The sequence below is a fragment of the Gossypium arboreum genome, chromosome 11 (assembly GCF_025698485.1).
Source record: "Gossypium arboreum isolate Shixiya-1 chromosome 11, ASM2569848v2, whole genome shotgun sequence".
Taxonomy (NCBI): Eukaryota; Viridiplantae; Streptophyta; class Magnoliopsida; order Malvales; family Malvaceae; genus Gossypium; species Gossypium arboreum.
The window spans coordinates 38534512-38560738 of NC_069080.1; the positions used below are offsets into that span (position 1 = coordinate 38534512).

The 26227-nt window shown below is 35.4% G+C and overlaps 1 protein-coding gene and 1 non-coding gene across 2 annotated transcripts; one reads left to right on the plus strand and one right to left on the minus strand.

The window, feature by feature from the left end:
- Positions 1-2750: 2750 nt before the first annotated feature.
- LOC128284792 (small nucleolar RNA R71) lies at positions 2751-2857 on the minus strand. Its single transcript, XR_008275215.1, has one exon. It is a non-coding gene; the product is annotated as a small nucleolar RNA R71 (small nucleolar RNA).
- A 9594-nt stretch (positions 2858-12451) lies between these two features.
- Positions 12452-13443, plus strand: LOC128283860 (uncharacterized). The gene is made up of 2 exons (XM_053021275.1): positions 12452-12676; positions 13180-13443. Exons 1-2 carry the CDS (start codon positions 12452-12454, stop codon positions 13441-13443), a joined length of 489 nt encoding a protein of 162 aa, XP_052877235.1.
- Positions 13444-26227: the final 12784 nt, after the last annotated feature.

A 26227-nucleotide genomic window follows, 5' to 3' on the forward strand; every position in this document is an offset into this window, starting at 1 on the left:
GGAGCATGAGTCCATTTGACAATTTAAGATAAATTGTGAAATAATGCTTAATATTAGTAGTACTTGTTTAATTGGCAAATTGAGCTTAGAATGGATGAATTTATGAGTTTGGGACAAAGTATATATATATTCGGCTATGAATTTTTGTGTTTAATTTTGAATATTGATGTTTCAAATTGAAAATGGATGTTAGTTGAGTTATAATACTTGCTTAATAGTGAAAAGAACATGAGCTTAATGCTCAAATAGCATTCGGCTTTAGAGTAAGTTAAATTAGTTAGAAAATGAGTTCCAAGATAGTGAATTATGTGTTAAAAGAGGGATTTAGGTTGTATATACGTGATTAGATTGAATACAAGAGGCTATGTTAGCTAATTGAGGGATTCGGTCATAATATTTTAGTGAATAATAATTTGAAAAAGGGTTTTAATTGTATGATAGGTTTTTGGCTATGGTTAATATTAGATGGAATACCGAATATGTGTGTGTGTCTATGAGGAATGAATATAAATTGGGGCTACGATGATTGAATTATTTTATTTGCTTAGTTGGAGCTTAAAATCAAAGGAACCAAGTTCGCCAAAGGAAAAGCGAGCGGTTGAGTAGCTGATCCGAGTTGTTCATCCAACTAAAAAGGTAAGTTCCTAAGTAATTTAAGTTACGGTTAATATTGCACATAAAATAGGTTGGATAAGAAATCATGGTATGTATGAATTTTTGAAAATCGAATGTGAGATTTATCAACCTATCTATGACATAGTGGTAGCTATAGATAAGAAATTTCAGCACTATGTGTGCGAGGTTATGCGGCACTATGTGTGCAAAAACTACATGGCACTATGTGTGCGAGATTATATAGCACTATGTGTGCGAGGAAACGCGGCACTATGTGTCCGAATGAGTAAGAGCACTATGTGTGCGGACCTTTAAATCGAGCACTAAGTGTGCAATATTGATCGTAGAGAATTGCTTGTGCAAATGAAAAAGTTTAAAACTTTAAACTGGGTGTAATGAAATGTACATGGATATTAGACGTGGGACTTGATCTATATCTGTATATTAATAGATAATGCTCGGGAAGAGAGAAAGAAGAGAAAGGTAATCGGCTCAATTAGGATATAATTGAACAAAGATATAAATTAATGATAAATGAATCTAAATGGATTGGAGATTGATTTATAGATGGAGCGCTTTGTTTGTGCTTTATTTGATTAATTGGACATTGTTTGTCATTTATATATATATGCCAACGATATGTATATGATATTTACCATGGTCCTTTCAATTTGCGATTAAATGGTGTAGGAGTACATAGTGAATTCAGGTAAGTATGTACCAAATTCATAATGTACACCTGTGACATAAGATTTCCTTGTGATATCCTGTTTGAATTTGGCTAATATTGGATTGAAATTTTAAATTTTTGTTAAGATAATTGGATCATTACATCTTTTTTTAAAATTTCTTAGGGCTTATTGAGTTAATAACTCACTTGGTGTGTTTATTCGTTTTGTATAGATCATCTTGTCGAGGAAAGCTTGGATTCGTTACGAAGTCATCACATCTTTTGACAACCCCTTTTTGGTATCTTTGTTTAAAACTTAAATAGACATTATGGCATGTATAGAATAATATTTTGGGAGGTTGCTTTTTTGATAGTATTGTATGTATATAAGGCCATGTGAATATGGCTAAAGTTCTATGTATGGATGTGATAATGGTTTAATTATAATTCTTGAAGTGAAATCAACTTGACATATGAATCCATATTGTGATATGAGTGTGATTATGTTATGCTTGAACTAGCATGTTTAGCATTCGAGATACATTATATATGTATATTCGATCTAGAGGAGAAAAATCACCTTACATTTTTACCCTTATTTTAATATGTGCTTACTATAGAAGTTACTCATGGAAACGTGCTATTATTGTTGTAATTACTTAAATTAATATTGGACACGGGTATTAAGGTGTTACAACGTTTCATTTATAAATATTTAAAACCTATTACGAAAATCACGCAAAAATTTTTTGGTGTCGTTGCCGGGGAACAAGGATATTAGGAAAACTCGATTTTTATTACTTTAGCCATTTACTTTATTTGCAATTTAAGTTTGTATTTTCTTTTCTTTTCTAATTTTTCTCTTATTTCCTTCTGACAGGTTTTTCTAGTTTATGACCAGAAGAAACCCGTCAAGACCACTACTTTTTGACAGTGAGATCGATCGTACAGTTCGCAGAAACTGAAGAGAAATAAGATGAAGCTTACGATACACAGAGGAAGAGCAAGAGGATGATACTTCAACCATAACCGAGGAGATGACTGAAAACCAAGAAAATCTGCTACCTCTTGCGATTGTTGTTAATCAGAATCCTGCTCCACGCACTATGTATGATTATGCTAAACCTTCTTTAACAGGAACTAGATCAAGTATAGTTAGACCTGCTGTAGCCGCAAATACTTTTGAGCTGAAACCTAACACAATTCAAATGATACAACAGTTTGTTCAGTTTGATGGTTTGCAGGACGAGGATTCCAACGCTCACTTGGCAACTTTTTAGAACTATGTGATACATTTAAAATTAATGGCATTTCTGATGATGCCATTCGCCTTCGGTGATTCCCTTTTCCATTGAGAAACAAAGCTAAATAGTGGTTGAACTCGTTGCCACAGGGGTCAATCACTACTTGGGAACAAATGACCGAAAAGTTTTTATTATAATATTTTCCACCGGCTAAAAGGGCTAAATTACGTAATGATATCTCTTCTTTTGTGCAGATGGATTTAGAAACACTCTACGATGCATGGGAGAGATACAAGGACCTCTTGAGAAGATGCCCTCACCATGGGTTACCACTCTGGCTACAGGTTCAAACCTTTCATAATGGCCTTAATCCTTCGACTCGACAAATGGTTGACGCAGCTGCTGGCGGAACCATCAATAATAAGACACCTAAAGATGCCTATGAATTTATAGAGGAAATGTCACTGAATAACTATTAGTGGCAAGTCATGAGGACAAAGCCAACGAAAACAGCCGGTGTTTATAACGTCGATACGGTCACCATGCTCTCTAATCAGGTAGAAATCTTGAATAAGAAAATTGATGGTTTCCTTAGGTCTTTACAAGTTCACCCAGTAATGCAATGCGAAGCAAGTGAAGGTGGATCAAGCAGTTCAGAATACCCACCTTATGGCCACAATATGGAGAACAAATAGTTAAATTACATAGGTAACAATCCTCAATCTCAAAATAATCCTTATAAAAATACTTACAATACAGGTTGGAGGAACCACCCAAATTTTTCATGGGGAGGCCAAGGGAATCAGAGACCACCACCTCCAGGCTTCCAACAACCACCTTGCCAATAAGAGAAAAAACCAAACCTTGAGGAGATGCTAACAAAACTCATCTCAGTGTCAGAAACTCATTTTCAGAATACCGAGATAGCACTCAAAAATCAACAAGCATCAATCCAGGGGCTCGAAACTCAGATTGGACAGCTCGCCAAGTTGATTTTCGAACGACCACAAGGTAGCCTGCCAAGCAACACTGAATCTAACCCAAGAGAGTAACTCAACACGATTGCCATTCAAGATGAGGAAGGGCTAGTTGTAGAACCAAGGCCAGAAACGGTGTTAAGCATAGGTAAGGATGTGGTAGGACATAATGAGCCAAAGCCGGTGATTACAGAATATAAACCTCGCGTGCCATACCCCAATGTGACAAGGAAAGACCGCTCAGACAAACAACTTGGTAAATTCCTTAAACTTCTAAAGAAACTACATATTAACTTACCGTTTATTGAAGCCCTTTCGCAGATGCCAAACGCAATCATGTTTTTAAAGGAGTTTCTAGCAAATAAACGGAAATTATATGAAGTATCACATGTGGATCTGAATGCGATCTGCTCAGCCATTCTATAGAATAAGCTGCCCAACAAACTAAAAGATCCAGGGAGTTTTACAATTCCTTATTTAATTGGTAGTTTAGATGTTAATAATGCATTGGCTGATTTAGGGGCTAGTATCAATGTTATGCCTTACAAATTGTTTAAGCAACTAGGTCTAGGGAAACCCAAACAAACTAGGATGAGCATTCAATTAGCAGATAAAACTATCAGATTTCCTAGGGGTATTATTGAAGATGTACTCGTTAAAATCGACAAATTTATATTCCCAGACGATTTCGTTGTTCTAGACATAGAGGAGGATAGCAACATCCCCTTAATTTTAGGAAGACCCTTTTTAGCAACCGCAAGAACAATTATTGACGTTGGCACAGGTGAACTCACACTTCATGTGGGAGACGAAACAATCACCCTTCAAGCCCGTAATTCGAATAACACATCAAAAATCGAAGGTGACTGTATAAATCATTTGGCTAAAACTAACCATATAGTGCAATCTTCTTTGCAGAAAAAAGGTTCGAAGAACATACATAAGCCAAGCAACAAGAAAGAACCCATCCATGAAGAACGAAGGTTACAAATCGAGGAGCTAGATGAATGGCAGACACATAAACCGAGAAAACATGATAAACCAAAACCACGCCATGAGGAGTTTAATTCCTCCAAAAATAAACTTAAAGTTAGAGACAAAGTACTACTAGATGCAGCAGATCCTCGAATTGCCACTTCTGAACCAAATGAAGAAACCCCTCTTACGATGATTAGTATTTTTCTATATGGTACGGTTGAGGTAAATCACTCCAAATTTGGCAAGTTCAAGGTAAATGGTACTCGTCTTAAACCTTATGTTGATAAAATTGATAGCAGGGATGAGGAGTGTAAACTCCTTCATTCACCATGATCACACACCAGAGAAGTAAGTCGAGCTTAGACTATAAATAGGCGATTCTCGGGAGGCAACCCGAGCACTAACAATATTAATTTCTTTAAATTTTAGATTTTAACATCTAACGTACTAACTGAATCATGGAACGCAGGCTTCCCAAAGCCCACACGGCCAGGCACACGGGTGTACCTTAGGCCATGTAAAAACAGGGCAAAATTTTCCCAACACGGGAAGCGATAAGTCGCCACGGTTGTGGGCAAAACTTCCAAAACAACACAGACAATAGACACGCTCATGCCTTGAAACCGTGGTTGAAACTGAGAATGGAACACGAGCGTAAGACACGCCCGTGCCTTCAACCAGTGGTCGACACTGTCAAAATGAACACGGGCGTGGAAGAAGTGAACAAAACAAGACACGGTCGTGTCCACTCACACGCCCAAGCAACACGGGCGTGGGTCGAATGTCAGACGTGCTCAAACTCAAAATTCGCGAAACACACAGGCAAAAATTAGGGCACACGGGCGTGTCCCCCGGCGGTGTGCCCCAAAATCTATAAAAACCCCTTACTATTCATCATCTCCCTCCCCAAAAATCCCTAACCGTAGCCGCTGCAACAGTACACGCCTGTACGTCACCTACAACACTGATTTCGACACCTCAAGTTCCTTCTTTTTATGTTTGTTTACTCTTTTCTCTCTATTTTCTCTAAATATATTGCTTATTTCATGATTCCTTTGCTATATTGAACTATTTTTGAATATTCATAGTTAGAATAATAGAATACTTTTGCTCTTTATAAGAATTTTGTCATTTTAGTTACCACATTCTGCTACATTCTTCCATTTTTCTTGTTTCCATGAAATTTAAGCTTACACACATGCATCCATTCATTAGATATTCCCAAAACATTATTTTCATAAGTCTTATTTTCATAACTTGATATATTTGCTTTAATTTTTTAAGTTTTAACTATTAATATATAGCCTTGACTTTCCATACTATTCTTGGGGCATATTGATTGAACTCTGATTTTTCAATGCAGGTACAATGTCGTCCTCACACGGTAAGAAGACCTCTGTTCCCGCCTCAAAGAAGAGGAAACGAGCAGCGTCATCTTCGGGTCCTACCATAGAGATTAGACACCCATTCCTCTAGGTTCCCTTGAGACCCCAAGAGGAATTATATCAGATATTACGGGCCCGACCCCTAGGTGTGGGCCGCTGCATTGACTGGGCCGCACTCGAGTAGATTCAATTGGCTGACACGGTCTGAGCCCTCCTAACAACTGACTTGTGGGGGCTCTTCTTCGAGATCATCAAGCCGATGTATCTCGAGTTTACATTGGAACTCTTCTCGACGTTCCATCTTCAGATTGTTATGACCAACTTCGACGATCCTGGAATAGTCCAATTCCGCCTCGGTGGTCTAGTACGCCAGTTGAGCGTACCCGAGTTCAAAATTGCACTAGGGCTGTACACGGAGGAGTTTATGGACGATAATGACCTCGACACCTTCCACAGCCACATCCACTACTCCCCCTCGAAATATTGGAGGGACCTCGTCCCTACCTCGGCCACCTACCATCCTAGCCTCTCCAAGGCATCAGCTCTCCCTCCTTCCTTGAGGTATCTACACACCATCTTTGCTCACACTCTGACAGGGAGATGAGAGAGCACCGCCGTCATCACCACCCACGACGCCTATTTCTTATGGAGTATGGAGAACGGGTACGTCATCGACCTCTCCTACTTTATTTCCTTCACCATTCTCCACCAGACGGAGCGGCACAGGAGAGGGGTCATCTCTATTAGGCCCTATGTGACTCAATTGGCTCAGCACTTCGGGCTCCTCAACACAGCAGCCAATCATCCTCCTTCACTCTCATCGGCCAGATGCCCCCACAGGGCATCTTGAGCATACTCAGTATGAGGATGATCGAGAAACGACGTGGCACATACCCTCCTTAGTACTAACTCGCCCACTCCACCAAGGAGGAGGACCCAGAGGACATTCCTAATGATGTCCCTCCACGTCATGAGGATCCACAGACTCAGCTAGTGCCCCCCTCTCATCCAGTTCATGCGTCGGCTTCATACGCTGACATCTTTGAACGCCTTTTTCGATTCAAAAAATAGTGTTTTCAGCGCTTCGATAATATTAATGCTACTTTACAGCAGATTTGTCAGCACTTCCATATCTAATCGCCACCCCCACCTCGCGAACCATCTAACGATGAAGATGTTTAAAAACTTTTATTTATTATTTTATGTTTTTACTTTTATTCTATTTTAAGACTACTTTTTATTTTTCTTTAAGCTTATTTTTATTAGGTTTTATAATTATTATTTTACAATTTTCAATTTCAGCTATTTCATTATGAGTAATTATGTTTCCTTATATTTCTTAAAAAGTTCTTGATTCTATTACAGTTATAAAGAGCTCCAAATCTTATCATTGCATAGGAACTAAAAACTCCACTTGGAAAGGTTCTCCACGACTGCCATGTCCTGCTCGACCACGACCATAGCTACCACCAAATATAATATTCTTTTGGCGCAGGACTTATGTACTAATGAACCTCTACCACCACCAGAGTATCCTCCTCCACTCTCACGCCGATTATTCTCCAAAACTCTAGTTTAAGGAATTCATTCATCATTCAGGAAGTTTCACTTCTCTCCCTATCTTATGATTATAAATCTATCTTTTTTAATATATCTACTTTTGTACATTGAGGGCAATGTACATCTTAAGTGTGGGAGGTCTTTTATATCATCATTAGAAATCCCTGAATTTTGTCTTATTCTCACGTGAATTACTCATATCACTATTAGAATGAATTTTAATTAATTTATTATTTTTATTGATATGTCTTGAATTAAAACATAGGCAATTATGCATTGATTGGTTAAACTTTAAAACATTAGGGAATCAAGCATGATAAGTTGATTTTTGAAGAATTAAAAACTTTTACATTGTTTTTCCCAAGTTTAGGTATTATTTTGAGTTGAAATTTACAGGTTTAAACATCAAAAAGTCATAATTTTTGTGAGATTTTGAGCCTTTAGAGCATCTATTATTTCTTTCATGCTCACTTTTATTGTTGCTTTGAGTGCGTCAGTATTGAATTGTTATTCTAGAACTTGCTTGATTATGCATGTCAAGACCACACCATTTGATTTGATATGTCAAAATGATAAAGGCACTTAGGTTTAACCCACTCACTCCACAAAAACCTACCTTCATAATTAACCCTTAGTGAACCCCTTTGAGCCTAACAAGTCATTAATTGATTTACCCTCAATATTAACCCATAAACTATTATTGTTGAAATCCCCTAATTTGATCCCTATTTTTGTCTAGATTTGATTTGAACTAATTGCTTAGCTATGTTTTGTTCTTCTAAGTATTTGACTTGTTCTTAAAAAAAAAAAAACAACAACAACAATACTTACATATATATTAGTAGTAATTCACCATTTTTTGAGCTTGAGTGTTAATTCCATATTCTGAGAAGAAGTTCAATTGTATTCAACTGATGACTAGTCATTTTTCTAACTAGGTAATTTTTCAATTCAATCTTGATTCTAACCTTTTCTTTCAGTTTGTGACCATACCCTCTAACTAAAGCCATGTTACAACCCTCTAAAGACCTTTTGATTGATGTATCATCTTAATATATAGTGGTGGAGATTTGATTTTTAAGCAAGTCTATGGTAATAACTTCTTATATTGACTAATGAGTGCTTTAATTGATGTCCTTAAACACCTTGAGTGATTTGAGTGAATCTTTAGTAAGGATGTTAAACTCTATGATATTTTGATCAAGGTAATCACTTAGATGAGGGGAGACACCTATGTTCTCATGATAAAAATGCTCAACTTAGAATGTCTAAAACTTTGATGTACTTTTAGTTGAATTTTCAATGTATAAATACTTATGGATTATTTTGAGATATTATTGATAGGGATTATAAATTGAGAAGAATTTATTTTGATCATGAGTTAAGGATTTTGCTTGAGGACAAGCAAATGCTTAAGTGTGGGGGTATTTGATAAACCGTAATTTATACATATTTTTATCCCATGCTTAGCGCATTTATGGATGATTTCTCCTTAGATTTGGTGAATTTGATGCTCCTAATCCTTTAATTTCATGTTCTATACTTAGGTGAGCATATGAGAGTAAAAAGAGCGAGAAACGTGCCGAAAACGGAGAAAATGGACCCACATGGGAAAATAACATGGCCTGAACTTCCTCACATGAGCGTGTGACACGGCCGTGTCAATTTGGAAAGATCGAAGCATGACTTACATGTTTAGACCACACGCCCGTGCCTATTTAACAGCCTTGACCACGGGCTAAAGTAATCGCACATGGGTGTGTCACACGGGCGTGTCCCTGCCGAGCCCAAGTTTAGTCCTATTCAGAAAAGGTCAAAGGGCTCTTAGGCATTCAAAAGCATATTTAAACACTTGATGAGGCACTTAAGAGGGGGAGGCAGAGTAAGAAGCAAGGAATTACTCAAGGAAAGCCGATTGATCCATCTCAAGAGCCAGATTCATCATCAAGACTGGAGATCTCCCTTCAAGTTCCTTCAGGAGTTTTGGGTTTTCTTATGTTTTGTTATCTTTATGCTTTTGAGATATTTTCATTCATAAGTATGAACTAAACCCCTAAATACCTAGGGGAATGAAACTTAAGACAGATCTTATTATTATTATCTGAATTGTATGATAAATATTTGACTTGTTCTTAATTATGTGTTCTTAATTCTTGTTTTGATATTCCAGGATATTGATTCAAGTTAAGCTCTTATTCAGAGGAGGAATAGACCCTATCTAAGAGTAAATTTGTCATAATTAAGCGGAGTTGATTGCGCGCCTAGAGATAGGGTGACAAGATTTTGCCGAATTAGGGTGAAACCTAATAAGGGAATCCATAGGTCGAGTTAATGCAATTCTAGGGTGTTAATTAGAAAGAGATTTCAATTATTCAACCTAGGGTTAGACATTATTAGTCTCGAGAGAGATAATAATATAACTTAGGAATTCTACAGATCAAGTCAAATGAATAAATCGTCTGATTCAGAGTCAAATAACAAGTGAAGTCTAAGTGAATTTTTCCTTAGGTATTGTCTCAATTAATCAAATTTTCCCAAAAGTATTTCTCCCAAGTTTTCTTTCTGCGCATTCTTAGTTAATAATTAGTTTAGACAACCAAACCTCTTAAATTTTAGGCTAGATAATAAAAAGGAAGTAAATACTAATACTCGTAGTTCCTTTGGGTTCGACAATCTGGTCTTGCTGAACTATACTACTGTTTGATAGGTACACTTGCCTTAATCGTGATAATAAGTTAATCTCAAGAACGTTTCATTTATAAATCTTTAAAACCTATTACGAATATCACGCATCACGAGACTTTGAAAATTTTAAACCGATCCATAAATATTTTTATAAATATTTATAGAGTGTTAATAAGTTAGTATTAAAGTTTCGTTAAGAAATTTTAAAGTTTCGATAGTTAATTGAATAAAAGGACTAAATTTTAATAAATGTAAAATTACGGAATTAGAGAATGAATAATATGAAATTAAAACTTATTGAGTCTAGTTTCTTATAGAAGAAATGATGTAAGAAACGGAATTATAAATCATGAGATATAATAGATTTTGTGAGACAAGGTCAGAATGATTTTGGGTTCCCCTGTTCTGACTTTGAAAAATAATAAAAAATTGGAGAAAAATAATTAGGGGCTAAAATTTTTATTTTTAAAATCCCTATGAGTCTATTTTCAAGATAAACAAACAAGAACATCATCTGAATTCCATGTGTGGAGATACTTAATTTTTAGTGAAGAAAGGTCAGAATTATCAGACAGCAGAATAGGGGTGATTTTAAAGAATAAACTGTACTTATTGGCTCAATCAAAAATTCTAAAAACTTTTTGATAAAATGATATGTGAGTCTAGTTTCAGAGAAAATTAGCAGATCCTAATTTGGAGTTCTGTAGCTCAAGATAAAAATAATTTAGTGACTATGACACGGATGGACAGCATTGAAATATACATAAGTAAATAGTGAAATTATAGATAATGTTACTTATAAGCGGGTTATAAACATCAAGAATGTGAAATAGAGTAAAGATGAAGTCAATACTGATAAATGAATGATTTTACAATGATAGATCAAGAACCCAAAGCAAGTCGAGGAAAAGAAAAAGTAGCTGATTAGTCCCTGAACATTCACAAATTTTGCAAATCGACTCAGGTAAGTTCATATGGTTGAAATTTAATGATTAAATGTTAATTTTATGAATTATATAATGTATGATGAGATATATTTATTAATGAATAGAGAATAAAATAACAACCCAAAAACTGAATAAATGATCAAATTGAGTGGAACGCCGGATTTGAGTACTTCTTATCAGTGACAAGTGATAAGCGGTAGCCTCAGCTACATTTATCTGATCAGTAACAAGTGACAAGTGATAAGTGGTAGCTTTAGCTACACTTCTCTGATCAGTGACAAGTGGTAAATGTGATCCGTGTAAGTACTCAATTTCCGTAACCGTTCCCTAATTTGATTAAGAATGGTATCTGACAAATGGGCCCAAAATAATTAAAGGAAATGGATAAGTGGTAGTGAGTTTATAGAAGGGAACTCACCAATGATTGTGGTTGACAGGTGAACTTAATAATTGTGTATATTGTATAAGTGTGTAAATATTTGGTAAGATTTATGTTTTATGCCTATGAACTTACTAAGCTTCTATAAGCTTACTTGAGTGTATCCAATGTCTCTTGTAGATTGACGCGAAAATATACGGAGGATCGGATCAACACTAAGGATCACACTATCCTGATTATCCCCGATAGTTTTGTAAATTTCCTTTTTGATTTATATGGCATGTATGTGGTTTGATGATTAGGTAAATGCTAAGACTTGTTTAATGAATATGTATTAAAGTAAAGAGTAATGAATATGCTAAATGGTATAATTATAATAGAAATATGATTTGGTATCAAATTGGTTGAAATGAATTGGTTGGTTCGGATTGGTATTGGTTTTAAAATTGCAGGGAATGTTTGATATTTATAAAGGGGTTATATTGAGCTTATAAATCTAAAAAAAAAAACTTTTAGATTTTGCAAAAAATTCCCTATGGTTTCGATTTAATTCTGGTTTGGTCCCGAAGTATGTTTTAGCCTTTGGAGGCCCATCTAAAGGACCCATGACATGTTTTAGTAAATGAATAGTATTTAACTGGTAATAACAAAAAATTAATTCGGTAAACTCCGGTAATGCCTCGTACCTTATTTCGGCAATAAATACGGGTAAGGGGTGTTACATTTAGTGGTATCAGAGCTCGATTTAGCCGATTCTTGGAACATGTGTTATGTGTAAAGTGTTTAGAAATACATGCCCTATAAATCTGTGATAGTGTGATGTGTATGATTCGATCTAATCTTTGTTATTTTAATAGATACTCTTCGATTATAAAGATGTCAGATAGACCTAAACATACTTAACAGGAAGAAGCTAACAGTAGAGTGTAGACTTCTGAACAAGGAACAAGTAGTGATATTCTAATTTCTATGATGCGAGAGCGAGAACTTAAAAATATGATTTATGGAGTTATGAATCAGTGGTATAAGGAGATGATACAAGAAAAAAGTCAGGCTCAACCACCTCCTCCCCCTACTGCACCACCTGTGGTACCTCCGGTTGCTCCTCCACCTCCTTCAATAACTGAAACTAGTAAATGTTCTCCGATTGAAAAGCTTAGGAAGTTTGGAGCTGAGGAATTTCGAGGGAGATCAAATGATGGCCCTGTAAAAGCTGAGTATTGGCGACAGAGTTTGGTAAGAATTTTTAAACAGATGGCTTGTTCTCCAGAAGATTATCTAAATGTGATGTCTCATTGTTAAATGAAGAAGCATATAACTGGTGGGAAACTGTGGAAGCTGTAGTACCTGCAGAGAAGCTTACTTAGGAATTTTTCCAGAACGAGATTAAAAGGAAATATGTGGGGAAAAGATATCTAGACAAGAAAAAGAGAGAATTTCTTGATCTACGGTAAGGAAATAAGTCAGTGGCTGAATACGAAAGAGAATTTGTCTACCTCAGCAAATATGCTCGAGACATTGTACCTACTAAAAAAGAAATGTGTATTAGATTTGAAGAAGGGTTAAATGATGAGATTAGAATGACGATTGGGGGTAATGAAATATGGGAGTTCATTGTTCTATCAAATCGTGCTCAAAAGCTCAAAGAAGTATATAACAGAAAAATACAGCAAGATTAGAGAAATAAAGAGTCATTTAAAAGAGGTGCTTCTGAGTCATTTTTAGATTTACCTGTGAAGAAAGCTACAGAAAAAATTAGTCGAACTACATCAGTACCAGGAAGATTGGGTAGAGGTAGATCAAGACAATCTGATTTCAGGGTATTCGATAGACCCGCAGCATGTGTGAGTAGTGTTCAGAATACTCCCCAGGCTAAGTGTCAATATTGTGGAAGACATCATTTCGGTGAATGCAGGACTAAGATGGGGGCTTGTTATAAATGTGGGGCTACTGATCATCTTATTCGAGATTGTCCCCAGATGCAAAAAGATGAAGTGGAATAGAAAGAGATACAGAGAACTACTCTTTAAAGAAGTAGACGTTCAGGCCAGAGCAGTGCTACAGGGGAAACCCGTTCGAGTATGAGAGAACTAGTTAGTCAATCAGAGAATAGAGCACCAGCACGTACCTATGCCATTCGAGCAAGGGAAGAGGCTACGGCTCCTGATGTAATTGCTGGTACTTTCTATCTTTATGATGTAACTGTTTATGCATTAATAGACCCTGGGTCTACTCATTCATATATTTGCATTATGCTAGCGTCTGAAAAGAAATTAGCTGTTGAGTCCATTGATTATGATATACAAGTCACTAATCCATTAGGTCAAAGTGTGATAGTTAATTTGATATGTCGTAATTGTCCACTTAAAGTGAAAGGCTGTGAATTCTCCGTTGATTTGATGTTGCTACCCTTTCGGGAATTTGATATTATTCTGGGATGGATTGTTTGACAAAACGTGATGCTGTAGTGAACTGTCAAGAGAAACAGATTGATTTGAAAAATTAGGCAGGAGAAGTGATTTCGGCTGAGTTTGGAAATATAAAAGATAATGTCAGAATTATTTCAGCCTTTTCAGCTCAGAAGCTAATACGGAAGGGTAATGAAGCATATCTAGCTTATATTCTTGATACCAGCGATTTTGAATCAAAGTTGGAACAGTTGTCAGTTGTTAATGAATTTGCTGATGTGTTTCTTGAGGAATTATCGGGTTTACCGCTAGATCGTGAAGTTGAGTTTGTGATTGATGTGATTTCGAAAACAGCTCCAATATCCATAACATCATACAGAATGGCACTGACGGAATTAAAAAAGTTGAAGACTCAGTTGTAAGAATTGTTAGATAAGGGGTTTATTAAATCGAGTACATCTCCTTGGGGTGCACTGTTTTGTTTGTGAAAAAGAAAGATGGCTCGTTGAGATTGTGTATAGATTACAGACAGTTAAATAAGGTTACGATCAAGAACAAATATCCTTTGCCTCCCATTGATGATTTGTTCGATCAGTTGAAAGGTGCTGCTGTGTTTTCAAAAATAGATCTTCGATCTGAGTATTATTAGGTGAAAGTTAAAGAATGCGACGTGCCGAAAACTGCCTTCAGAATTCAGTATGGTCATTACGAGTTTCTAGTAATGCCATTTGGTTTAACTAATGCTCCTGTTGCATTTATGGACTTGATGAATCAGATTTTTCAGCCTTACTTGGATAGAGTCGTGGTTGTATTTATTGATGATATACTAATCTATTCGAAGACCGAGCCCGATCATGCACAACACTTGAGAATTATGTTGCAAACCTTGAGAGAGAAGCAGTTGTATGCAAAGTTTAGCAAGTGTGAATTTTGGCTACATGAGGTTGGATTTCTGGGTCATATTGTTTCAGCTGAATGAATTCGAGTAGATCCAAGTAAAGTGTCAGCAATGGTGAATTGGAAAACTCCGAATAACGTAACAGAAGTGCGAAGTTTCCTGGGATTAGCGGGATACTATTACCGATTTGTTAAAAAAATTTCAATGATTACTTTGCTGTTGACTCGACTATTTCAGAAGAATGTTGAATTTGTATGGTCTGAAGAGTGCCAACAAAATTTTGATCAGTTGAAGAAGATGTTGACAAAAGCTCCAGTGTTATGTTGTGTTATCGTAATAGAATTTGTGTTCTAAATAATTCAGAATTAAAAAATGATATTCTTGCTGAAGCTCATAATAGTATGTATTCTATTCATCTGGGTAGTACAAAAATGTATTGTGATTTAAAAAGAATGTACGGGTGGCCTGGTATGAAGCGAGAGATTTGTGAATTTGTTGCAAAATGTCTAATCTGTCAGCAGGTGAAAGAAGAACATCAAGTACCAACTGGTTTATTACAACCTATTATGATTCCTGAATGGAAGTGGGAGCACATTACGATGGATTTTGTATCAGGATTGCTTGTAACTCCGAGAAAGAAAGATTCAATCTAGGTTATCGTTGATAGATTGAAAAAGTCGGCACATTTTATTCCAGTCAGAACAAATTTTTCATTAGAGAAGTTAGCGGAATTGTATATCTCCGAGATTGTGAGATTACATGGAGTTCCAGAATCTATTATTTCGGATCGGGATCCGAGATTTACTTCGAGATTTTGGAGTAAATTACAGAAGGCTTTGGGCACTAAATTAAATTTCAGCACAGTTTTTCATCCTCAAATAGACGGGCAGTCAGAGCGAGTGATTCAGATTTTAGAAGATATGTTAAGGTGTTGTATACTTGAGTTTGGCGGCAACTAGGAAAGGTATTTACCTTTAGTCGAATTTGCTTATAACAATAGTTATCAAACTAGTATTAAAATGGCACCGTTTGAAGTTCTGTATGGAAGAAAGTGTAGAACTCCATTATATTAGTCTGAATTAAGTAAACTGAAACTAGTGGGAGTGGACTTGATTTGGGAAACAGAAGAAAAAGTTCGTATTATTCGAGATTGTTTAAAAGCTGCCTCCGATTGACAAAAATCATATGCAGATTTAAAGAAAAGAGATATAGAGTTTAATGTGGGTGATCGTGTATTTTTGAAAGTGTCACCATGGAAGAAAGTTTTGCGATTCGACAGAAAGGGAAAACTCAGCCCACAATTTATCGGGTCGTATGAAATCATTCAAAGAATCGATCCGGTAGCTCATAGTTGGCTTTGCCCCCAGAGCTTGAAAAGATTCATAACGTGTTTCATGTGTCTATGTTGAGACGGTACAGATCAGATCCATCACATGTAATTCCTTATACGGAAATAAAGCTCCAACCCGACATGACTTATTCAGAAGAACCGGTGAAAATTCTAGCTTGGGAAATTAAAGAGTTAATGAACAAACGGGTATCGTTAGTAAAAGGGTTATGGCATCAACATGGTGTGGAGGAGGCAACCTGGGAAACTGAGGAATCAATGAAATCACAATATCCGAATCTATTTTCAGGTAACAAATTTCGAGGACGAAATTTCTTAAAGGGGGAGAATTGTAATAGTCTAAATTTTCAGTGGTGTTGGAACAGTAATTCGATATCAATAAATCCAACAAATGAGTAGAAAATATTATTAATTTAGTGAATGTAAGTTAGATATGAAGTTAGGAAAATTTTTGAAATAGCGAATAGTGGACTAGAAATAAATATTAAAATAATTAGAATCGAAAACGAGGTATCGAGACTTTGAAAATTTTAAATCGAGCCATAAATATTTTTATAAATATTTATGGAGTGTTAATAAGTTAGTATTAAAGTTTCGTCAAGAAATTTTAAAGTTCCGATAGTTAATTGAATAAAAAGACTAAATTGTAACAAATGTAAAATTATGGGAAATGATTAAATAGCTTAAATGATAAAAGAAAGAGGGTTTAAAAGGAAAATAGACCTAAGGTAAATTGTAACAAATGTAAAATTATGGGAAATGATTAAATAGCTTAAATGATAAAAGAAAGAGGGTTTAAAAGGAAAATAGACCTAAGGTCTATTTGGGCTGGACTGCAAGGGCATGAAATCAGCAGGAAAATAAGGAGAATTAAGGGTAAAATTGGAATATTGCAAAATTAATTTAATAAAGGTAGGATTAAAGTGGAATTGATCTAGATTCCTCTTTATTTTTCTGCATTCTCATTAGCAAAAACACTATAGAAGGGTTTCCTTAAGCTGTTTTTTCATATTTTTACTGCAAGTAAGTTCAATTCTTGATTATTTCTTGAATTTTTTTATTTTTGTGACTTTTACAACTAGGTCCACTTGTTGAATTCATTAGTTTTTGATTCTATGAAAGAAATTCAAAGTTTCTATGAATATGTACTAGAAGCATATGATGATTTAGCATGGAATTAGAGCTTTAAATTGTTTATATGCTGATTTTATTGAAAGAATTGAATAGAAAGTGAATGTTGGGACCTAATGGTGAAAGAGTTTGAAGTTAGGGTTTTATGTGGAAATTTTGAATTTAAATAGTTGTGAAATAACTTATAATGTCTAGGTAAAGTATTAATTTAGAAAAATTAGTTTAATTGAGGGGTTAGTTGAGTAAGGACTAAATTGTATGAATTGTGAAATTTGGGGCAAAATGGAAATCAATATTTTTCACTAAAATAGTTTTGGACATCAACAATAGTATAATTTTGAAAAATCACCAAAAATTTTATTAATCTAATTAGAGGATGAATAAAATATGAAATTAAATCTTATTGAGTCTAGTTTCTTATAGAAGAAATGGTGTAAGTAACGAAATTTTAAATCATGAGATATAATAGATTTTGTGAGACAGGGTCAGAATTATTTCTGGTTCCCCTATTCTAACTTTGGAAAATAATAAAAAATTGGATAAAAATAATTAGAGGCTTAAATTTATATTTTTAAAATCCTTAATGAGTTTATTTTCAGTAGAAATAAACGAGAACATCATTTGAATTCTGTACGAGAAGATAATTAATTTTTAGTGAAGAAAGGTCGGAACTGTCATAGAGCAGAATAGGAGTGAATTTAAAGAATAAAATGTACTTATTTGCTGAACCAAAAATTCTAAAACTTTTATGATAAGATGATATGTGAGTCTAGTTTCAGGGAAAATTAGCAGATCCTAATTTGGAGTTCTGTAGCTCAAGTTAAAAATAATTTAGTTACTATGACACAGATGGACAGCATTGAAATATACATAAGTAAAAAGTGAAATTATAGATAATGTTACTTATAAGCGGGTTATAAACATCAAGAATGTGAAATAGAGTGAAGATGAAGTCAATACTGATAAATAAATGATTTTACAATGATATATCGAGAACCCAAAGCAAGTTGAGGAAAAGAAAAAGTAGCTGATTAGTCGGTGAACATTCACAAATTTTGCAAATCGACTCAGGTAAGTTCATATGGTTGAAATTTAATGATTAAATGTTAAGTTTATGAATTATATAATGTATGATAAGATATATTTATTGATGAATAGAGAATAAAATAACAACCCGAAAACCAAATAAATGATCAAATTGAGCGGAACGTCGGATTTGAGTATTTCTGATCAGTGACAAGTGATAAGCGGTAGCCTCAGCTACACTTATCTGATCAGTGACAAGTGACAAGTGATAAGTGGCAGCTTCAGCTACACTTATCTGATTAGTGACAAGTGACAAGTGATAAGTGGTAGCTTTAGCTACACTTATTTGATCAGTGACAAGTGACAAGTGATAAGTAGTAACTTTAGCTACACTTATCTGATCAATGACAAGTGGTAAATGTGATCCGTGTAAGACGTTGGCAGGACTATGACTTCAAAAAGTGATAAGTGATCATATACAAGACCATAGTTATACTATGGCAAAATGGAAGTGAAGTACTTAATTTTTCGTAACCGTTCCCTAATTTGATTAAGAATGGTATGTGACAAATGGGCCCAAAAGAATTAAAGGAAATGCATAAGTGGTAGTGAGTTTATACAAGGGAACTCATCAATAATTGTGGTTGACAGGTGAACTTAATAAATGTGTATATTGTATAAGTGTGTAAATATTTGGTAAGATTTATATTTTATGCCTATGAACTTACTAAGCTTCTATAAGCTTACTTGAGTGTATCCAATGTCTATTGTAGATTGACGCGAAAATATACGAAGGATCGGATCAATACTAAGGATCACACTATCCAGATTATCTCCGGTAGTTTTGTAAATTTCCTTTTTGATTTATATGGCATGTATATGGTTTGATGATTAAGTAAATGCTAAGACTTGTTTAATGAATATGTATTAAAGTAAAGAGTAATGAATATGCTAAATGGTATAATAATAATAGAAATATGATTTGGTATCAAATTGGTTGAAATGAATTGGTTGGTTTGGATTGGTATTGGTTTTAAAATTGCAGGGAAGGTTAGATATTTATAAAGGGGTTATATTGAGCTTATAAATCTAAAAAAAAAACTTTGGGATTTTGAGAAAAATTCTCTATGGTTTCGATTTAATTTTGGTTTGGTCCCGAAGTATGTTTTGGGCTTTGGAGGCCCATCTAAAGGACGCCATGACATGTTTTAGTAAATGAATAGTATTTAACTGGTATTAATGGAAAATTAATTTGTTAAACTTCGGTAATACCTCGTACTCAATTCCGGCGATGAATACGGGTAAGGGGTGTTACACTCTTCTCCCATGATTGTCACGTTGCAGTCGTAATCCCAAGGAACTCTCTTGTTGTCCTTATAGGGAAAGGCTACAGGTTTCTGGATTATGACCCTTGGTGCAATTTTGTACTTCGGTTTCATTGCTTCTTGGTCGTGAAATGATAACCACTGGGTGGTTGATTTTATAGACCTTCTATATTGACCCGTCCTCTGAGGCGCAAATATCTCATTCTTCTGAGCCCTTGGCATATTCAAAGAATTCGAGCTCCTTATTATCCATTAGATTTTACACTAGGGCCCTGAATTCAGCACACTCCTGGATTTCATGGCCTTCTTCCACATGGAACTCACAATAGTTCCTCATCCTTTCGGGTCTTTAACTCATAGTAGTTCCTCATCCTTTCGGGTCTTTCCTCTGAAACCTGTTTGATTAATCCTCATTTTACCATTTTTTTCCAAACCCATTTCAGTGGGTTTTTTACTTCCGCCACATTTATCTTGGTTCACTTCCCTCCATTCTCGATTATCGCGTTTACCCCTTTATCGAAATGACTGGGTAACAGATTCCCTACCACATTAGGTCTTGATGGGTTGTCAAACTTTACAATTCTCATCTTAATGAACCTTTTAATTAAATTTTTAAATGCGGTGTAGTTCTCAATCGCGTGTTCTGTGATTCTCACATGGTACTCGCATTGAGCATTTGTGTCATACCATTTGAGGAATGGAGGTTGCATAGGTTTCAAGTAGAAATAAGATACCATGTGTGCATCAAATAGATTCTAATACAGCTCCCTATATGTCATTGGGATGGGTGTGAACTGGAGCATTTCTGTATTTAGCCTAAGGTTGGATTCTTACCTTGGAGGGCTCTAATGGCTAGTGGTTACTGTCCTTAGCGGGCCAACAGTAATTGGTTTCGAATAATCCTTATTGTATGTGCTTACATTATTCATCTCATTTTCCTTCTTCCACGGGGCCGATTTTTTGGAGCTTGCCCCTGCATCTATCTTACCACTTCTCACTACATTTTCAATCTTTTCACCGGACATTACTATATCCGAGAAGCTCTTAGTCGCGCATCCCAACATATGTTTGATGAACGGGGCTTTTAAAAGTGTTGATGAAAATTATTGTGGTTTCTTTCTCCGGAAGAGGTGGCTGGACTTGCGTTGCCACCTCTCTCCACTTTTGGGCATATTGCCTAAAGCTCACATTTTGCTTCTTCTCCATATTCTACAACGTGATTCTATTGGATTTCATGTCCGTCACATGACTATATTGCTTCGTAAAGGCTTGTGCTAAATCTTTCCATGAATTAATTTTGGCATGACTCAGCTAGTTATGCCATTTAGCTGCTAACCCGATTAGACTATTTTGGAAGCAGTGGATTAATAATTGGTCATTATTGATCTATAATGTCATCCTTTGACAGAACATAGTGATGTGAGCTTCAAGTCAACTAGTCCCATTATACTTTTTAAACTTTAAAGTTTTGAACTTTGGAGGAGCACTAAATTTGGGACCAAACTTAGGTCCTTAGCATCAATTTCGCAATGATAATCAACATTTTCTATCACTCTAACTTTTTCTTCTACCCATCTGCAACAATTCTCAAGTTGCTTTGGCAATTCCATTCTTATTTTTTCCATTTCTACCATATCATCTAGATCAAGAACAACGAGATTGGTTGGGTTATCCCCTGGATTGGAACCTGAGCTTGTTTGGTAGTTCATCGGTGCCGAGGTACCGGTTTGATACTGTTAGGGTCTGATTGTAACGGGTACCCTTCGTGGGTATGCCTCTGGTTGTGCCTGATCTTTTATCGAGGTAAAACCCGGGGGTAAATAGGATCCTCATTATCATCCCCTAAGTTGTCCGCAGTGCTCTTCCCTTTTTCACATTCTCCAGCTAGCAACTGCGCCAATTGGCTTATCATACTTCTTTGGGATTCTAGTATTTGATCCCTCATCTCCTGTTGTACTTTCGCTAACTTTTCTTGTAGTTGCGCTTGCAACTGGTCTTGCATCTCTTTTTGAATCTGCTCTAGCCTTTCCAATCTTTGGTCTATTACTTTGGTTTTGGCGTGAGTATTATAACGATGTTTGATTGGTTGACTCTTGTTGGTTTCTAGGTTAACTAAAATAATTTCATTTAATTAAGGTCTTTTTGTGAAATTTAATACATATGATGTAATGTAATGCAAATGCATGAAATGAATGCAAAAAGAGGCATTGAATCTAATTCAATTCTGTTAGAACAACTTTACTATAAAACAAATTTCTTTACATAAAACAAATTACATATACGACTTTGCCCTAATGCTCAAAGCCTTACCCTTCCTAAGAAGCCAAGCTAACTCTTGACCCTAATTTGATTCTGATTCATACTTCAAGCTTAGTACGTTAGCCTGAACTGCTAGGGTTTGCAAATGATCAACTACCTCTCACATTTGAGCCACAGCTTCACCCATGATATGGTCCATATCCCTGACCTGACCTTGAGAATAGTGGAGTTGCTCTTTCCAATGCTCATTATTTGCTCCAATGAGTTCAACTCGGAGTTCACAATTTTGTAATGCAATCTCGAGCTCTTCTATTTTCCTTTCTAGCTCTTCAATCTTGTTTAAGCTCGATTTTAGCTCAAGTGTGGAGTTATGACTACGATACTGATAAAGTGACTTTTCTAATTCTGCTACCCTAGCTTTTAATCTGTCCTTTTCATTTTGGCTTTCCAATAGGTCTCTTTCTAAAGAATTTTTTCGAACTTGAGCATATTGGAACTTCCTTTCCCATCGATCAGCTTTAATCTTTTCTTCTTTGATCTCTTGCCGCCATTTTTCTGATGTTTTTCCTAGCCCGACAGTCCTCATTGATAAGCGCAGTTTCTTGTAATTCATTTTTAAACTATCTAGATCTTCCTTGGCCTTGTTCTTTCCTTTTCTTAATTTATCGGCCTCTAGCTTCTGGACATCAACATCTAGTCCTAACTGTATCTTTTCCTCTTCCAATTGCTCTATATTCTTTCCTAGCCCCAAATTCCTCTTTTCAAAATCTTTCTTGACGATCTCTAGCTTAGATGGAATCACTTGCAGGTGTTCTTCCAATGGTCGAGTGGTTTCTTAATTCGGCATAGAGATGTTGTCATTAACTCTTTGTCCCCACCACCAACTATATCCGGGGGTCGTCATCAGACCTACTGCCAATCTTTTCATTCGACGGGTTTGATTCTAGGCGTTAGACATTTTTCATACATTTTTCTTGTAGTTATCACCCTTATACAAAAACTTACACCGGGTCAGCCTTTGCATTGCTGGTATGAACTGCCTCGACCTATACTGTTTCAAAACGAGTAGAGGAGCATATCCAATAGCTCTCTAAATCCTAAGTAGCGGAACCCAGTCGAAATCTCCATACCGGTATAGAATCTTATCGGGGATCATCCAAGGGGCTCTCCATTCGACGTCCTCATCTTGGAGATTCTGGAGTATCGCCATCTATTTTTTCTTACGAAATGTCGTCTCACCTCGGTGTAGCCACTAATTCTTTTAATGGAAAGTAGTTCTCGGAGAATACTCGATAAAAAACTTTTTCTACCCTCCAAAAGTGGATATGAAACTATACCAACAAGAGTTGCGCACATTTGATGAATCTTCTTTCACCCGCTCTCCAGCATGCATTCAAAGATTTGAATGTTTCGGCTGAAATTGCAGGGATAGGTGTAACCCATGTGCCCTAGTGCTTTAGGGAAAACAACCAGCCTGTAAATGCTCAAAGCAAACACATCGACCCTTTTCTTCATATCTGAATGTGCTAAGATCAAATCTCGCAAACTATTCCAAGGGACACATTTACCATCTCCCTTTTGCTTGATCCGGGCTGCAACCCATTGGCCGCTCATCCTCGTGATGTTCATTAGTTTCTTTAGGAAGGTCAGGATGTTGACGGCTCTGAAATAAACCTTGCCAAGTTAAATTTTTTAGGAACGAAGTAAGGTCCTGTATTCTTCCACAGGAGGTGCCAAATCCTCTTTTCCAAAAGTAAAGCAGCTATAGGCGGGATTCCAAAATTAAGCCAGGGATTGAAACAAGTGCTTGTCCACTTTGATATTGAGTAGATAGGGTACACCATAATTACAGTAAAGTAGCTTCTTGATTTCATCATCCCATTGGACCCATATCTCTTTCAGTTCTTGGAGATTGTTCTGGGTCATGCTGATACGGGTGAAGTCCCACAATTCTGACACATACCCTTCTGTCAAACTATCACCTTTCTCTAGTCGCATTTTCTCAGACCAGATTATTCTTTAGAAATTCGTTCTCCATGGCAAGCTCTCTATTTAGTAATCGAACGTGAATCAACACCTTTTCTATGATGAAAATGTCTTGCAATCACAATCAAAGCAAAACAAAACAAAACAAGTTAGTATACAAAGCTAGAATTCAAAGTAATAATAAATAAAATGCCTATTCGGGTAACCACTAGCGTTTGGTGCGGTTCTACTTAGGGTAAGCTCTTAGGGCTTATTATATGCGGTTCGGTTCTAAAGTAAGGGCACCTGAAACGGCAGATTCCTCGATCCTCAACCATTATAGGCTCATACGGACTGAGTTTAGTTCAGGGGAATACATTTCCTTATAGCTATACGGAGATAAAAATCTCACAAAGACATAGGTATGGATGTATCCTGAAAGCGATCCGCTATCCTATACGGAGGTGAAGACCTCACGAAGGAATAGTTTCTCACTCCCACTTAAAAAAGTAAAATCGACCGATTATGCGATGCAATATGTGGAGATATATTAAAAGACTCGAACCAATAAAACAAGCATCTCAAAATGATGCAGACCATAAAAATGAAATGCAACGAAAGGATCGTAAATTTAAACCAAATAATCAATTTTCAACAAAAAGACAAGAAATAATCAACTCGTAACTTGACTCTCTTATTTTGTCCCCAGTGGAGTCGCCAAGCTGTCGAAACCACTTTTTGAAATCAACTTTTTATTTTGAAAAAAAAATGGGAGTCACCACCAATCCTTTTTATGAGGTGTGATTGGATCACCTTGAAACTTGATCTTTTTAATAAAATTTAATTTATTAAAACGATGTTTTTCGGTATACAAAAATCCAGAAATAGGTTCGGAAGTCAGTTACTTACAAGGAAGGGTTAGCACCTAGTTACGTACGAGGAAGGGTTAGCACCCTCATAACGCCCAAAATTGGTACCTAATTGATGAATTAATGTCTTGATGTCGAAAGTTGAAAACTCGAAAAGAATTTAAAATACAGTACCTCTTTGTGTTATATAATTTTAGTAATGTCTCTTAAATAAATCAAAACGTATGAAAAGGTTTTCTTATCTCAAGGTAACAAAAGATCATATCTTGTAAGTTAGGACACGACATTGCGAATTCTCAAAAATAAGTTCGCCTTTTATTTTTATATAAATCTCGCATATTTTAAAATGATATTCGGTCATCTAAGTTCAACGAGAAAGTTGAGACCCCGTAAGTTAAGGCACGACTTCTCGAATCTCCAAATACAAAACATTGCCTTATTTTTTGAAAATTTTCTTTTATGTATCACGCAAAAGTAGCGTAACACTTAAATTTTAATTTATTCGGGTATGGTGTAAAACAAACAAGTATGATTGAATAGAACACCTAGTTCAAATATTGGCATAACATAAAATAACGGATAGCAAGTGAATGCATCAATAGAACGAAAATATCATGCTAGTAAATGATGATAATGGACTATGACGATAGAATGAATAAATAAAAATAGCAATTTAATGATAATAATCACAATAATTATAATAGTAACTATCATAATATTAATATAAATACTAATACTAATAATAAGAAGAAGAAGAAGAAGAACAATATATGTAGTAAAAACATAAATAATCTAATTTTAAAAATAAATATATATAAAAAGGTAAATAATAGATAGGTGAATAAATAACAATAAAATAATAATAATAGATAATAAGATGGTAACAATAATAACGGTATAAATAAAATAAATAATCAATGAAAGAAAGTAAAAATTTAAAAAGAAATGAAAGAAAGTAAAAATTTAAAAAGAAATGAAAGAACAATAAATAAATGAATACAATAATTAAAATAAAATATAAATGAATAATATATATATATATATATAAATAAGTAAATGAACAAGCAAATAAGTAAAATAAAGGACAATTGAATATATAAACAAGTAAATAAATAAATAAATGAATTAAAATAAAAAGAGCTTAATTGAAACTTAAACGAAATTAAAAAGGGTAAACCAAAATTAAAATGAAATTTAAAGCCTAAATTATAATAAAATAAACGAATAACCATAGAAAGGGTTAAATTGAAATTTAAACAAAATTAAAAGTATAAATCATAACAAATTAAATAATAAAATTGAAATAGGAACTAAAATTAAACTCGCGAACAAAGGCAGGGACCAACTGGGGAATTATTCCCTGTCCCCAAAACGGCGTCGTTCCTTTCAGGGATTAAAATGAAATAAAAATAAAATTATAGGGCGAAATTTAAAGAACAAAACGAAAAAGGACTAAATTGTAACAGGCTACAAAAGTGGAAGGGCCTAATGCGCAAATAGCTCATGCGCTTAAAAACACGCAGGCCCTAAGCCGGGTCTGGTCAAGGTGCGGGTCGAC